The 16,302-nt window shown below is 44.6% G+C and overlaps 1 protein-coding gene across 1 annotated transcript in view; it reads left to right on the top strand.

Annotated features, from left to right (window-relative positions):
- syne1a (spectrin repeat containing, nuclear envelope 1a) overlaps positions 1–16,302 on the top strand; it is a 96,636-nt gene that overhangs the window by 26,630 nt on the left and 53,704 nt on the right. Inside the window, exons 43-62 of the mRNA XM_089022675.1 lie at positions 74–232; positions 1,213–1,395; positions 1,761–1,862; positions 2,074–2,277; positions 2,378–2,585; positions 3,018–3,130; positions 4,102–4,307; positions 4,374–4,535; positions 4,606–4,885; positions 4,987–5,159; positions 5,808–6,117; positions 6,196–6,360; positions 7,272–7,631; positions 9,607–9,743; positions 11,319–11,496; positions 12,566–12,748; positions 13,607–13,750; positions 15,014–15,169; positions 15,804–15,968; positions 16,054–16,226. Coding sequence (XP_088878801.1) covers positions 74–232; positions 1,213–1,395; positions 1,761–1,862; positions 2,074–2,277; positions 2,378–2,585; positions 3,018–3,130; positions 4,102–4,307; positions 4,374–4,535; positions 4,606–4,885; positions 4,987–5,159; positions 5,808–6,117; positions 6,196–6,360; positions 7,272–7,631; positions 9,607–9,743; positions 11,319–11,496; positions 12,566–12,748; positions 13,607–13,750; positions 15,014–15,169; positions 15,804–15,968; positions 16,054–16,226 — 3,761 coding nt within the window. The remainder of the gene's footprint in view (positions 1–73; positions 233–1,212; positions 1,396–1,760; positions 1,863–2,073; positions 2,278–2,377; positions 2,586–3,017; positions 3,131–4,101; positions 4,308–4,373; positions 4,536–4,605; positions 4,886–4,986; positions 5,160–5,807; positions 6,118–6,195; positions 6,361–7,271; positions 7,632–9,606; positions 9,744–11,318; positions 11,497–12,565; positions 12,749–13,606; positions 13,751–15,013; positions 15,170–15,803; positions 15,969–16,053; positions 16,227–16,302) is intronic.

Raw genomic sequence — 16,302 nt, forward strand, 5'->3', positions numbered from 1 at the left:
CACAGCAACATTGTGTTATTGCAATCGTAGTCAGATCTGTATTTTATTTTGTTTCATTTGTAAATGTTTGTAGCATGAAAAGCTGCTGAGTGAGCTCAGAGAAAAGCAGGAGGACATGGAGCAGCTCATCAGCACAACGGGGGAGCTTTTAAGAGAACTGGATCGTATTCCTGACTGTGATACAATCCCCATCCAAAGAGACATGGAGACGTTTAGGACCCAGTGGGTCGAGGTGAGTCAGCACCAAGTGCCCGCAATTAATGTGAAATGGATATACAGTCTCATCCACCGCTTAGATACTATTTCTATGAACGCAAGGAGAAAATTACATGCGCGCAGGGTCGGATATATCGATAGTCCCGGTTATTTCGATATTTTTTCGGACTCCCGAGAATATCGATATAACGAGACTTTACTGTAATTGAACTGTTCGGCTTTGGCAAGTCATAATTACCATATTTTCCGGTCTATAAGGTGAACCGGAATATAAGGAGCACCCCTAATGAATGGTGTATTTTCAGACATTTTCCATGTAGAAGGCGCACCGGAGTGTAAGGCGCACTTCAATGAATGAAAAACGTTTTCCAAATATAATACTGTATATAAATATCTAAAAGTTTTCCAAATATAAGGCACACCACATTATAAGGCGCTACAGTAGAGGCTTGGGTTACGCACTACTTCTTCTACAGAGGGAAAGGTCGGTGGTTGCTGACAGTCGTTGTGAGAGCAGTTGTGGCTCAATATGACTTGACATGTAAGGTGCACCTCCATATAAAGCGCAAGGTCATCTTTTGAAGAAAATCAAGGCTTTTGGATGCGCCTTATACACCGGAAAATATGGTACATGAAACCCTCCAAAAATCAGTCAAGCCAGTCAGAATCCACTTCCGGATAGAGTAAAAAAAATCCCAGCTTGTTATTTTCTGATATGGGACGTTGCTAGGTGCTCAGCTGTCCCTACTAATAAGCCTGAACTCCAAACAAGTCGTGACATGTTGTCTCTACAATCCCACTCACATTCATCAAAATCCATCTATTTGGAAATTTCCTCCGATAAATTGTGGACAGCTAATAAAATTTTGTCTTGAAGGGAAGAGCTGTCTTTATGTTTAATTTACACCCTTTTGGCATATGTATTATAATGGCTGCTCTGCCATCTTTCATAACACCCAAATAATTCAGACTTTTATGATCCCCCCTACCCCTTAGACGTCTGAGAGAATTCAAACCAACACGGAAAGATTAGGCTACTGTGTGACCCTCTGGGATGATCTGAAGCTGATGGAGCAGGACATGAACCAATGGACCAGCACCAGCTCCATGGCTGAACTCACTGAACTTTCTGCCGACCTGAGCGACAAGGACACAGAGGCCCGCCTTGTCACCTTTCAGGTCAGTCCAAACGATGTTGTTGCAAGGTGACTCGTGCATGCGCGTGTGTGTTTGAGACTTGAAAAGTACTTATTCTCCGGTGTATAAGGCGCACTGGACTATAAGGCGCACCTTCAATGAATGAAAAAAAAAATCAAAATATATTATGTATACCTGTATATCTAAAAGTTTTCCAAATATAAGGCACGCCACATTATAAAGCGCTACAGTAGAGGCTGGGGTTACGCACTGCTTCTTCTATGGTGGGAAAATGGAGTCTGTGGCTGCTGACAGTCATTGCGAGACTTCTTGTCACTCAATATGACTTCACATATAAGGCGTACTTTGCATGCGCCGGAAAATATGGTAATTACTTTTATATACAGGCCGAAATTGAGAAGAGAAAGCAGTTGCTGGACGCTTTGCAGAAGAGAGTGGGGGAACTGAAGGAGGATGCTAAACTGGAGGAAATTCCCTTACAAATGCAGGTGATGAAAAACAAAATTACTGGATGATGCGATGCATAAATGTGTTTCACAAAGGTGGGCATGCAAGTGGGAATGCGTGTCTCTCTCTATATGTGTGAATAACGGACAGCCAGTCTTGGGTGAAATCTGCCTTCGGCCAGTCATCAGCTCCAGATAGATGAATGGATGAAGGGATTATTTTTATTAATGGTTACCTCTTCTCTCAACTTAGGTTTTGGAGTCGCATCTCAGGAAAAAGTTGGTCCATATCCAGGAGGAGTTCACCCAGACCAATCACACTTTGACCAATTTCACATTCCAGAAGCAGCAACTTCACAATCTCATGTCCCAGATGACCGAGAGACTTGAAAAAGTGGAAGATTCCCTGTCGAGTCTAAATGAGGACTCCTCCCTTGAAGAGATTTCTGCTATTAAGGTATGCTACACTTGATTGTGAATTTTAACCTTTTGCACTTGGCTCTAGAACCAATCACAGGAGTTTCACGATTGACATGATGTCGTCATGGTCTTCCAAGGGTCTTCAGGAAGTTATTGAGCAGCAGAGAGCAGACGTGGACTCAGCCCGAGAGTCTTTAAGCACCATAAACAGGTCACATCGCTCTCCGGAGCTTACCTGTCTGTCCGCCAACTTTGCTTTTGTCGCCCAGCGCACTGAAGCCGTCACCCAGCGTTGCGCCAAGGCCAAAGGCAACCTCCAGGACGTCCTGAACCTCCACTTGAACCGTAAGACCCTCAATTCAGGATGACTTTTCAGTCATCAAGCAGCTGCAATGAAACGAGTCGCCCTCAAGTCAACCAATTAATCTTAGTTGATTCCATATTGTCTGTTGATGATCGAGATTAGCCTCAGATTTAGTGTTGATGTTCCCCCAGAGCACACTTGAGTGGCACGTAGTCCATGGACAATCACTGTCTGGCGCACAAGTGCTCTCTTAATACGCAGAGACGCACCTGTGCCTTGTAGCGTAATGCTGCTCCTGTCATATCCACTCCCGAGGGAGTAATTTAGGCTCGGTAGCCAGGGCAACAGTGTGAACACTCCTTGCCCTGCCATCTGCATCGGGATCAAGATTCTAGTTCCTTCATTCAATGAATGATTACAGATTTCTCTTTCATGTGTTTGTGTTTTGTTATTTTGCCCTCCGCCTGATGCAGATCTTTTCCAAGAATTCCACTCCTGGCTCTCAGGATTGAAGATGGAGTTGGACGAATGCTCAAATCGCTCAGGAGACATTTCTAATCTCACAGCAAAGTTGCAAAGACTTGAGGTACAATGACGAGAATGTTGTACTGTATTTTATTTTCTGTCGACGCCACTGCCATCCCCGAATTTATTTAGGAATTTAAAATATGACATGTAGCGCCATTCCCGAATTTGTTCCAGCTTTGATTTTTCATGCTTGCGTGCCGATGAAGCGCCGGTTAGACCTATGGCAATGTTTTTCCCTTCCACGGAGGGGCAGCATTTTGCCTTTTTTTACAGCCACCCCCACTTGCACCTCATGTTACTCCAGAACCAAATAAGCTAGAAATGATGGAAAAAGAGAGTCTAAGGCACAGGTGTCAAAGTCAAGGCCCGGGGGCCAAATCCAGCCCACCACATATACGCGAAAGCAAATCAAACTTGGGAAATTCCATGATGCTTGCAAAAATCAACCAAAATTTCATATGTTTGGATGTAAACCACAATAACAGTCATTATTCTTGACTTCAGATTTGAAAACTATTCATTCATTAATTTGTTGTGCGCTCTATATGTAATATGTGGAGGGGATTACACATTCTACTGGCTTCCACAAATTCATAACGGCCCTCGAGAGGAAACCATAACTGCAATCTGGCCCGCAGCAAAAAAATGACTTTGAACCTGGTCGTTTCTCACGCTGTATTGAATCTTTATGTAGTCCTAAAACTTAATATTCTCTGGGTCCTGGAAATCAAGTGACAATGAAAAAAACCCTGGCACTGGAGTGGACACTTTTTGCACATGTCTGGCAGTGAATGAGTTAATATTGATTGCTGCAGTAAGTAGGATACTTTTCCTCAAACAATCATTTTGACCATTTCAACTGCTTGCCGTCCAATCAAATAAAATAAGACACTGAACCTTGAACACAAATGTTTGCCCACCCCTGCTAACGGTTATTGATGAACATTCTATTTAATATTGTGCTGAATCCAGTTCTTGGCTTGAAGTCAACACCAATAATCCGTCTCTTCTTCCTTCCAATGTACACAGTCTTCAGCACAGTGGAATTCAGAGGGCGAGAACCGTCTCTCTCAGGTTAGTAAGGAGGTTGAGAGACTCCATATTCACCTGCCAAAAGCTGCAGCAACTCAGCTGCAGGAACGCATCTCCCGCTGTCAACAAGAATGGAAGAACATCCTTGATGAATGCTCCCAGAGGTGCCAAGCTTTGGAGGAGAGCATTTGTCTCCTGAAAAGGTAAAGGAAAACCTTTCCGTGACGCTGCTGCCAAGAAAATACATTCTCAACTATTCTCCTCTTTAGTTTTGATGATGCCGTAGGAGGTGTTGGGGAATGGCTTAAGCAGATGAGCCTCAGACTCGACAGGGAGCCTCTTGTTGTGGACAACAGCCAACAAGGTGCCCCTGACACCAAAGAGGAACTGGAGATGATGGAAAATCTCCATAAGGAGCTTTTAGAGAGACGGTATAACAATTATTTCAAAAGCTTCTTCTGATCAGTTGTTACATAGCCCACATATTGCATTCTCTTTCAGAGATTCGATTGAGCGTGTCATCCAAGATGCCCGGTCCTTGTCCGAAGCCGGACGTGGGTCAGGCGAAGAAGTCCGAGTGGCGGGCCGACTCCAGATGGAGCACCAAGCTCTCCTCAAGGCCGTCAGAGGGAAGCTCCGAGGTTGCCAGGTGAACCAGGCCTTTGGGGAGACCTTGCAGGGGGTGTGGGCCTGGTTAGAGGAAATCCAGGAGAAACTGGGAACGGTTGATAGCACCATGGGCACCAAAAAGCAGTTGGAGCAGAGACTGGAGTCCGTGCAGGTGAGGACAAATGAGCAACGTTGATGCCATTGCACCCGTTCAACACTTTAGGGTGCTGTTTCTTCACCGATATGAATTTTTAAACCTGGCTATTTGCACAGGATATCCTGCTTTTGAAAGGCGAGGGCGAGGTCAAACTGAATATGGCGATGGGTAAGGGCGAGATAGCTATGCGCAGCTACGGCGCCCCTGGACAGGAAGTGGTGCGCTCGCAACTCCGGGAGGTGAAGGATGCATGGGCTACGCTTTTTGTGACGGCTATGAGCTGCCACAGGTATGAATTCCAGGACCCACACAGAATTTTGAGTCTTGGAACAACATAAATATTCAATGAAGCATAATAAACTTTAGACTCTCTTCTTTCATCAGAAAATAAGAATTAATTCCGAAATTATATGGGTCTGGGGTTATATGAGTTTGAAATGAGGGCGGCTGCCCAAAATACAATGCAATAGATCTTAATTCATATTGCGCTTTCACTGCAGCTGTAACAAAGCGCTTCACATAATAGTCAACACAAAGCAAAATAATAAACACAACAGGAACATAAAAACATGGACAGTTGTGCAATATTTGTTTATATAGCGCTTTTAACAACAGCTGAAGCTGGAACAAAGCGCTAACATGCAAAAAAGAGGGATGCCGAAATTCGGGAATGGCGCTCTGCGTCACATTTTCAATTTCTGAATGGCAGTGAATGAGTTAAAGACCCCATTGGATGACTAAATGGGGGGTCAACTTGTGTGTGTTGAGTTTAAAAAGTGATGTAATGAAAGGTGGGGTGGGTCAGATTTAGTCATGGCCATGTTGCGTCTTTAGTTGTCTAAATTGGCCATATTTATTTAAATTGTTCAAGGTTTGACTTTGTGCCGTAGTAGTTCCAGGTGTTTTGTGTTGTTCAATTTTGCCAAATTTTCTTCAGTCGTCTTGAGTGGACGGTGTCCCAGTGGGCCGGCTACCTGGAAAACACGTGCCAGCTCAGGCGCTGGATGGAGGCCTTGGAGCAGGAAGTGCGCATCTCCCTCGCCCCTCAACCAGGACCCAGAGAAAAGGCGACGCAATTGGACAGACTGCGTGCCCTGTTGGCCGACATGGCCGACCACCAGTTGGCCTTTTCCAGCCTGGAGGAAAAAGCCAGAGAGCTTTTTAAGAAAACTGGCGACACCAGTTTTAATCATGGTGCTCGAACGCAGCTGCAGGTGCAATTTGATGAGTTGGCGGGTTTGTTGGAGGTGCGGAAGGACATCGCCTTGTTTTGATTTCCGGTCACCAAAAGCATCATGTTGACCGTGGTTGATGGTTTCTTCTAGGAGAGAGTACGCCTGGCGCAGAGCGTGGTGTTTGAACACCAGGTATACTTGGAGGCTGTCCGGGCGCTCACTGATTGGCTGATGACAGCCGGGGAGGAGCTAAAAAAGTGGTCCGGAACGTCGGGAGACTCTGCCTCGATCCAGAAGAAGTTACATCAAGTCAGGGTAAGATGTTCTGACCAGCCAAATATTGTCCCATCTCGTGCAAATTAGTGTCTGGTATTGATGTCGAAATTGTAATTTTTATCATTATGACATATTTTAAAACGTTATTCACATTTTTTTTAATATCAGGAGAGTTTGGCCAAGCCGCCGACTCAGCGATTGTGATATGAAACCATCTCACCCGCAGAAAAACTTCCTGTGACTTTAAAGTGACCTTGAGAGTTTTGAAAGGCGCTTAGAAATGAAATATATTCTTATTATTATTATGACTGCGTGTGTGCTCAAAAATGAATGGGTGATTTGATGGTCCGAGCGCACCATCACCAAATGGTGCCTCCGCATCATCTGTTGCCATAGTAACATTGTTTAAGATCCCGTGTGCTGTCTTCCTTAATAGCCCATGGGAGAAATGTGATCAGATTGAGCACAGATTAGATTAGATGAGTCTTTTTTCATCTCACAATGGATACATTTACATTTCACAGCAGCTAAAACAAAATACAGGAGCTGCTGTAAAGGCAGCCACTCACGCCACTCACGCGGCGCCATCTTCAAAGTCAAAAACAAAACAAAACAAAAAAACAATATGACACAACACAAAGTACACAGACAGTCATTTACTTTTAAGCACTTTCTGCAGGCTCTCAGTTAGCTGTGTGTGTTATATGCAAGTTGGCTAAATAATTTACATTTTAATTTTCACGCCGGGATCTTAATTATCGCTTAATAAATTAGTGTTTGAGGAGCACTGGTGTGAAGAACGCAAACAGACACGTACAGTCAGCGATGGTGTTGAATGACACACTCTCGCACTGGAAGAGACTTTATAAATAGCATCGACTGCTCATCCTCAGGTTGCCGTTTGTACAGACACGGTTTCCCTGGCAACTTTGCCTCCTCTCAACCCTCAGGAGCGCGTGGAGTGTCGACTACTAGAAGGCCGCGAGCGCCTTGGCGCCGTCCGGCGGGCCGCTACGTCGGCAGCGGAGCACACAGCAGCCGGGGGTTGCGAGGCCATGGACCGACAACTGGGGGCGTTGTCCCAGGCGCTGGAGCAATGGGAGGGCGCCGCTCTGAGGGCCAGGGATGGCCTGGAAGGGGCGTTCGCTTCCGCCGCTGCGTCCGAGGAAGAGTGCGAACGTCGGACCTCTCAGCTGGAAGATGATTCCAAAGAGCTGGATGGGCGACTCAGGGGATGGAACCAGGAGCTGATGAAAGCTGAGGGTCTGTGCAATGGCGGTGAAGCATTGGCGGGATGGCAACTGGCGAAGGTAATGACTTGTTAACATAACCACCACTGATGCATTATCATTATAGAAAACTTTGACATAATTCACGAATGCTGGGTAGCAATCAATCTACAGCCATGTACAAAACTTCAGTCATTTGGCATTTGTTTTATTCTGACCGTTTTTTTCCTGAAAAAAACGCGATGCATAGAAACGGCGATTAGTGAACCGCGAAGTAGCGAGGGATCACTGTATTACACAAATCGACTAAGTACATCATCTGGGAACGTTTACAATCAATGTGGCAAACACATGCTCATTTCAAATAAAAGAAATGTCCTGGTAGCAATGCAGCTAAGTGAAACACCGCACAATGAAGAGGACCATCTGTTAAGAATAGATGAATACAATGGAGCAGAAAATGTATGAACAGTTTAGGTTGTAAATGTAGGACATTGCTTCTGTTTAGGCAGGCCGGTTCACCACTGGGATTTATTGTATGTCAGTGGTTTTCTCTAATTGTATATTGTGAGTGTGTTTGGATTGGATTGGATTCGCCTTTAATGGTCTCACAGTGGAGAAATTTACATTTCACATCAAAGTGATGAAAGTAGGAGGAAAGGAAAGGAAGAAGTAGAATAACAAAATGCAGGAGCTGCTGTAAAGGCAGCCACTCTCGCGGCGCAATCTTGAAGTCAAAACATCAACTAAAACCCAATAACAAATAATATGACAAAACAAACACACAGTCATTCCATCTTAAGCACTTTCTGCACCATTTTAGTTGTATGAACCAGTTCTATATGAAAGAGGAGAGAATCAAAGCGTCCTTTTCACCAGTGGATCAGAGACGTCATGGTGAAATGCGCACATCTGCTACAAGCTAAACGTTGAAAGCAAAAACACAGCTGTAACATCTATTGATAACATCTCCTGTCTCACATCTCCTGTCCCATGTAAATCAGCTTCAATTCCAAACCGCGACAGTTCCAGTTTGCATTGCAAGAATGAAAAAAAGGGATTTGGGTTAAAGACGCCCTATACATTTTTGGGAAGGTGATTAGCATTCTCAGCACAAAGCGTTGTGCTTTCCCCATCGGGCGATTATATTTTCCCTTTTGTTAATCACTGAACAAAAAACAAAAAAACAAAACAAAACCTGCATTAGTCTGTAAATCAGCTTTACGGAAACAGCCAGGCAGACACTACCGCAATCCAATCACTCAACCTCATGTTTCCACTCATCAATTCCATCACCTGCCCCCACCTCGACTTCCCCTTTGGTAAGGACGTTACGTTTTCATTGACATTTTAGATTGCTTGCCGCAGCAGGATTAGGCAAAAACTTTGTTGCAGGGTGATAAGGAGAGAAAAAAATTACATTTCAATGCCAATCCAGGATTGTTTAGGCTTTATTTTCCCCTTCTTTAATTACCTCTGCTGATTACCAGAATTTAAATTATGTGACTAGATTTGAAAGACCTCCCACTTCCCCTCCCGCCTGCATCCTCCTCCTCGATCCTCTTCGGCCATGCTGTCCAAAGCGCGACGCAGCAGAGGAGGAGCCGACATTCTCTCCTCCTCCAACCTCCCTCCGTTTCCTGTGTGCTTTTTCTTGAGGCAGTCCCGCATCTGCGCCGGCTGACAGCTGAATTCCTCCGGGAGAGTGCGTGAGGAGGAGGAAAAACAAGGAAGGGAGGGAGGAAGGTTGGGCGAGATGTTTATTGGTTCGACGGCAGAGAGCGAGGGAGGCAACACATATTTCACGGGACAGGATTTTATGATCGAGCGATGGCAGCGTGTAAGGCGCGCTGAGGAGAGCGGGAAGAGATTGCGTTCATCTCTTTCCTTCCTCTATCTCGTGCCTTGAAGAACAGACTTGCTTTTGTACAAGCTGCACTGTGAGTAACCAGTGTGTGGCTCCCAACTCCGGCGTGAACAGGAATGCGATTGTGAAGGCACTTTGTGACCGGTGTCATGCGCAAACACCAACCGGGCTACGATTTGTGTCCTTCAGGATGTACTGGAGGGCCTGCAAAGCGCTGAGCCAATGGCAGAGAAGTTGAAGAGTCAATTGAACGAGCTGGTGCAGTTCTCCAGAGATTTAGGATCCCAGTCAGAACGCGTCACAGCTGTCATCAAGCAACACAACAGGTGAGTTTTTTGTTTGTTTGTTTGTTTGTTTGTTTGTTTGTTTTTATCGAGCACATGCACTTATAAGGATAGACGTGGAAGTTAACACATATCTTAATGTGTACATGGGAATGAGAGATAACATCACCACACTGGAATTTTCAGCAGTCTGCTCACTCATGATGAAATCACGGTTCTCTGCAAAAGCTTCTTTTCTTATAATGGCACCAAAAGGTTCACTTTCCAATTGTTGATTGATTACATTGTTAACGCCTTAAGAATCAAGACTTAATAAACTGCAGTAAGTCTCACAATGAGCTCAACTTTGGCTGTTTGTTACTTTCATACATCTTTAGAATATATTTTTTGAGGATTATGGATTGGTTTGGGTTAGCCTCTAATAGTCTCGCAGTGGAGAAATTGACATTTCACAGCAGCAAAGTAGAGGAAAGGAAAGGAAGAAGTAGAAAAACAAAATACAGGAGCTGCTGGAAAGGCAGCAACTCTCACGGTGCCATCTTGAAGTCAAAACAACAACAAAAACAAAATAACAAATGATGTGACACAGTTTTGAAAGGCGCTTAGAAATAAAATGCATTAATATTATTACTAAGCACTTTCTGCACCCTCTTTGTTGCATGAAGAAGTTTGAGATGAAAGACAGGATTGAAGTGTCCTTTTCACCAGTGGATCATGGACGTCATGGTGAAATGTGCACGTATGCTACAAGCTAAATGTTGAAAACAACAACAAAGCTGTAGCCTCCATTGACAAAAAGAGACTGTCTCACGTCTCCTGTCCCATGTAAATCCGCTTCAATTCCATGCTGCATCCATCCAGCCGCAGACTGTCAAGCACAGCAACCTTTCCGCTGAACAAAACAGGGCTGTGAAAATGCACAATCGCCCCAGAGCGTTCCAGCGCTGACAGTCGAATGGCACCGACATTCCTTCCAATCAAAAACAGTGCTGGCATATTCGAGCTCCCGAAAAGGCGCAACGGCTCAGCAGTGTTTGTGCAATCTTATTTCATTTCCATGATTGTGCGTGGCCATCTTAAACCATGACAGGTGTCAAGCTGATGGAAGTGGATGTTGACAGAGCCACCAGTTGCTAAGCGACATGTAGCCTCACCTCTGTTTGTTCGCTGCGGTTGTTTTGGCATTTGTGCTTCTTTTGCTGTTATTCATGCTCATGTCGGGCGGTACATTCATTACAAACCGACCTTGAATGTGGAGCCTCAAGTACTTCTATGGTCAGATATTTGCTGTTCCATAGAAATGACTCAAGGAAATGATTTCACGTGCCTAATAATGTGGTCGGTGCGTGTATATAACCTAAAATGAAGCAGCGTTCCCTGTCGTCTCATCTTTACATCACACTTTTCCTCGCAGCATCAAGCTGTCATCCCTCATATTATCACCCTCGTGAACTCTAGCCCCGCTCATATGTCGCCTCTCAACTGATACCCCCAAACCCTTCCCCCTTCTCTGTCTCTCTACCCCATTACTTCCATTTCACCCACTTTTCCGTCCCTCCACCTGCGTATTCCTCATCTCCCAGCCACCACAATTAAGTTTATTTTCTTCTTTTGCAGTCTGAGTCTCCGCGCATCCAAGGAGTGCCAAAATAAAGAACGCCTGTTGGAGCAACGTTTCCGCGCCGCCCTGCGTGATTTTCAGCAATGGCTGGTCAACGCGAAAATCTGCACCGCCAAATGTTTCGACGCGCCGCAGAGTGTGGCGGAGACTTCAGCCGCCCTGCAGAGAATACAAGTAAGCCATTTCGTGTAACATTACAGCCATTTTTGTTAGGGATTTTTAAAAGACGCCAGAGGATTACTGTAGCGCCACGCGTCCTCTCGGGTTTTTCTTCCCTGAAGCTAGCAGGTGTCAATATACTGGCATCTTTTCTGGAGCACTTCAGGGCCCCCCGGCTCAGAGGCAGGTGGTTGTCTGTGAAGGTAGTCGGGTTATGACTTACCTCCTTCCTGTGGCTGTCACAACAAGACGGCTATTTGTTTGAGGCATTTCTGACCAGGCAGTTGCGTGACCAAAACAGAAAAAACCAACTCAGATCTGGGTTTGATTCTATTTTTATCCCGATTGTCACCAAGGTATACAAAGAAGGGCGTTCCTTGGGAAGTTGTTTTTGTCAGGAACGTCGAGAGGGAACGTCACCGACGTCTATGGCGGCGGGGAAAGAGAGAGCCATGTTTTATTTATCATTGACCTGGTGAGGAATGTGGAACAATATTTCCACATGGCTGACCTCCAGGAGGGACGGCGTGGGAGGGGCCAGGACGACGGCTGGCGGGGAGGCGTTTAGGGGTAGATATCTACGCTGCATCAACCTCATTTAATTGGTGGTATTCACTTACACTGGAGAGGGGGTGGGATGGTTCAAAAAAGTGACAAGTTAGCAGACAAAAACAAGCCAGGGTTTGTGTGTATGAAGGTGAGTGTGTGTGTGATGCGTTCACTGCACAGATGGTGGAGTGGTCCCTGCTGCGCTGCTGTCATCGTCTGAGCTACGAGGGTGGGTGGTTTTGTGTATGCGTGTGCATGGAGGAGCTACAGTATGTAAAAAAAAAAAGAACACTTGACTTGCCTTATTCGCCTACACCGGCCAAGCCCTGCCTTGTGCCCACGCATAAGGAATCCGTGATAACTCTTGACTAATTGCCGCATCTAAAATTGTAATGTGAGACTTTGAGACAAACAGCCTTTCTGTCGCATGCTTGCCAAATGAATAAGTTCAAGATAGTTTTTTTTAAACCCATTGTAGTTGTGTATATTCAACCTCTCTTTTTGTCTTGTTTTTTTTTGCCATGTGCCCCTCAAGGAGTTCTTGAGTGACAGGGAGCACGGCCAGGTCAGGCTTAGTACAGTAGGAACCAGCGGGGAGCTGCTCATGGCGGTGGTGTCCAAAGAGCGAGTTGAGGGAATCAAGGCCAAAGCGGCAAACGCCAGAGAGGACTGGAGGAGCTTGATGAATAACCTTCAGCTAAGGGAGGATGCGCTGAAGGTTGGGGTTTATTCCTTTTTTTCCCCGTTTGCTTTTGTTCGCGATTATTAAGTCGTGTTTCCACCAGATGGTCAAGTTCACACAAGTGCTCCTTCAATAAAAGCCAAACGTAAATAGACACACACAGTCAGGCACACTCAAAGTGATATGTGCACTCACTCACTCACATCGACTAGCCTTTGCTGCAGTGCAGGGCATAAATTAAATGACGGTACTGGGGTTCTCGTTGTTGGATAATTAACTCATTCACTGCCAGACGTGCAAAAATGTGTACATACTAGTGCCAAGGTTTTTTGTCATTGTCACTCGAATTCCAGGAGCTACAAAACATTGTGTTTTAGAACTAAATAAACATTCAATGTAGCATAAGAGACCTTTGACTCTCCCCTTTCATAGAAAAAAAGAGTAATTTGTTATAAAGTTATATGGGTCTGGAGTTATATAAGCTTGAAATGAAGGTGGCTGTCCAAAATACAATGCATACACATTGGTTTATATAGCGCTTTAAAAACAGCTGAATCTAGACTAAAGCACTAACATGGAAAGGGAAATCCTGTCCCCTTGTGGAAGGCAAAAAACATTGCCAGAGGTCTGCCCAGCGCTTTATCAGCATCCAAACAAGGAAAAACAAAATCCAAACTAATTCTGGAATGGCGCTCTACGTCATATTTTAATAAATTCGGAATGGCAGTGAATGAGTTAAAAATACTGGGTGGCACTATCCATGAGCTGAACACATACTCGAAGAAAAACAGCAAAAGTAGAAAATACAAACCAACTCTTTTCATTTTAGTCGCCCACATTTGCAGAGTGTATATTATTTCACGCTTTGTTATCATGTTTGATCGACCCATCTAGAGCTTGCAGTGTCAGATGACGGAGTTCGACGCCAGCGCCAAGCCACTGCATGAGTGGTTGAACAGTGCTCAGGTCAGAGTTCAGGAGAGCAGCGCTCGGCTACACGACCTCTCGGCCAAGAAACAAGAGCTTAGCAAATTGCAGGTACTTGTAACGCTCACGTGTTTTAATGCCCGGTATTGTTGTTATTGTTTTTTTTTTTTGTGTGTTGCTGCACAACGCATTGGTCCTTCCTCAAGGAAAACTGATCTCGAGATTAAAAATGTAAACTGTAATTATACCACAAAGTGATCACACAACAGTTTTTATACCTCAGTAGACCAAATTTAAAGGTCTCTTGCGTTTTAACTCATTCACTGCCATTTACAAATTTATTCTGAAAATATGACAGAGCGCCATTCCTAAATTTGTTCGGGTTTTGTTTGTTCATGCTTGGGTGCTTATAAAGCGCTGGCCATGACCTCTGGCAATATTTTTTGTTTTCCACAAGGGGGCAGCATTTCCCTTTTTCTTACTGTTAACGCTTTGTTCCAGCATCAGCGGTTATTAAAGCGCTATATAAACCAATATGTATGTATTGCATTGTATTTTGGACAGCTGTCCTTATTTCAAGCTCATATAACTCCAGACCCATCTAATTTAGGAATGTTGGGAATGTTTAGGAACTGTTTTTTTCTGATGAAAAAAGAGACTCTAAGCTTTTTTAACACTGCATTGAATGTTTATGTCGGCCTAAACCTCAATATTCCGTGGGTCCTGGAATTCGAGTGACAATAACAATAACCCTGGCACTAGAATGGATACACTTTTGCCCATCTGGCAGTGAATGACTTAAAAGTATCCTCTATTATGAGAGCAACAAAATGGTAAAAATCCCTTAAACATGATCACCCAGATACTATTTTTAAGCATCTTCCCCCCCCCCCCCCTTCTAAGCACCCCCCAACCGTCGCCCCTAAAAGGATCAGCTGATTTTTCAAGGGCACCAAATACATGTAGCTCCCCATCAGATAAGGCCCCTCCCTAAAGTGTAATCTGAAATCAAATTGTGGAGGGGGGGGGACCTAATTATATTTGTTGAGCACCAGTGGATCAAAATAGAGCAGCGGCTTGACATAATAGTCAAAGGCAAAGTCGGGGAATCTAATTAAATCCGCTTCTGTCAAAAGCCTTTTTTCCCATTGCATGCGATAACAGAATCTTGTCATGTCTGGCAGAGACCAAAAAAAGAAAAAAGAAAAGGTAGAACATTGACAGGCGCATAAAAAAAACTGACAATGGAAGGCGAAATACATCAAGCCCATTGCAAATCTCTGCCTTATCACTGTTGAAAAATAAATAAAAATGGTTGAGTGGTTCTCCATATCTGACACATTGTCTCTATGTGCTCCTTCAATGCTTCTCCAGATGGTCCTGGGCGAGATGGCCGCTCGGGATACGGAACTGAGCCACCTCAAGGAAAGAGCTCACGGTCTCTGGGAGGGTCAAGCCGCCGGCAAGGGCTTCCTCTATCGAGTATCACAACTGTCCGCACAGTATTTGGCACTCTGCAACTTGACCAAGGTAAAAACGTTGCCTCATTTTTTTGCCATTTTTGCTTTTCTTGTGTTCACTCGGGTAATTTGTCTTAAACAGTCCTCATCAGTGCAAGAAAGGGCACGGACTGTGTTAGCTTCATCCAAAAAAATGTCTAATGTGTGAAAAGTGGCAGTGCAGCAGCAGCTGACCTTTTTCACATCCTCATTAAACTGATCCATTTTATCATTGGTGCTTGTCAGTCTGCACTGGCAAATTGTTTTCACAAGATTTATTGCCACTATGGGAAAGTATCTGCCTTTTGATGATTTCTTCGAAACTGTCGATTAGCATTGCCGTTCTGCGTTGCTCCTCCATAAAATGATGTGGGCATTAAAATATGTATGACGGACGACTTGTGACAAAATGGCTGCAGAAGCAGACTAAATAAATAAACAACACAACTGCAATCAGAATCAGAATCAGAATCATCTTTATTGCCAAGTATGTAGAACACACAAGGAATTTGTTTCCGGTAGAACACGCTGCACTAGTATCGTCGTCAAAAAAACTGCTAAGTGGCACTATACAGTTCCATTTTGGCTACTGTTGAAATGTAGCGTGAGGTTACTTTTGCTAACAATGTGATTCTATATCCTGTCCGTTGCCATTTTTTGTGCAGGACAAGGCCTCCAGGATTGAGCGCGTTGTCGGGGAGCATCGCCTCTTCTCTCAGGGACTTAAAGAGCTCCAGGAATGGGTGTGCGAGGCCCAGATTGTCCTCGCTAGTTGTGCTTCTACCACCTCTGATAAAACTGTGCTGGAGGACAGAATGTTACAGCTGGAGGTACGAAAACTAACTACGATACAGACAACTTGAAAAACGCCACGGATTTAGAATTGATGCAAAATTGGTCGCTCCATGTGTACAGGCTTTACTTGCTGCCCGCCAAGAGCGGGAGATTCAACTCAAGATGCTGCTCACCAGGGGGGAAGCCGTTCAGAGAAACACGTCGGCGGAGGGCGTTCCAGTCATCCGGAAACAGATCCAAGACCTCAAGGACTCGTGGGACTCCCTGTTGTCTTCCTCCATCAAATGCAAAAGGTTCAACATACATAGAACTGGCGTCCTGCTTCCCAGATCATTTCTTCTGCCTTTTGAAATATAATTAGTTCATAAA

This window comes from Hippocampus bargibanti, linkage group LG19, assembly GCF_051943395.1.
Source record: "Hippocampus bargibanti isolate YZ-2025 linkage group LG19, ASM5194339v1, whole genome shotgun sequence".
Taxonomy (NCBI): Eukaryota; Metazoa; Chordata; class Actinopteri; order Syngnathiformes; family Syngnathidae; genus Hippocampus; species Hippocampus bargibanti.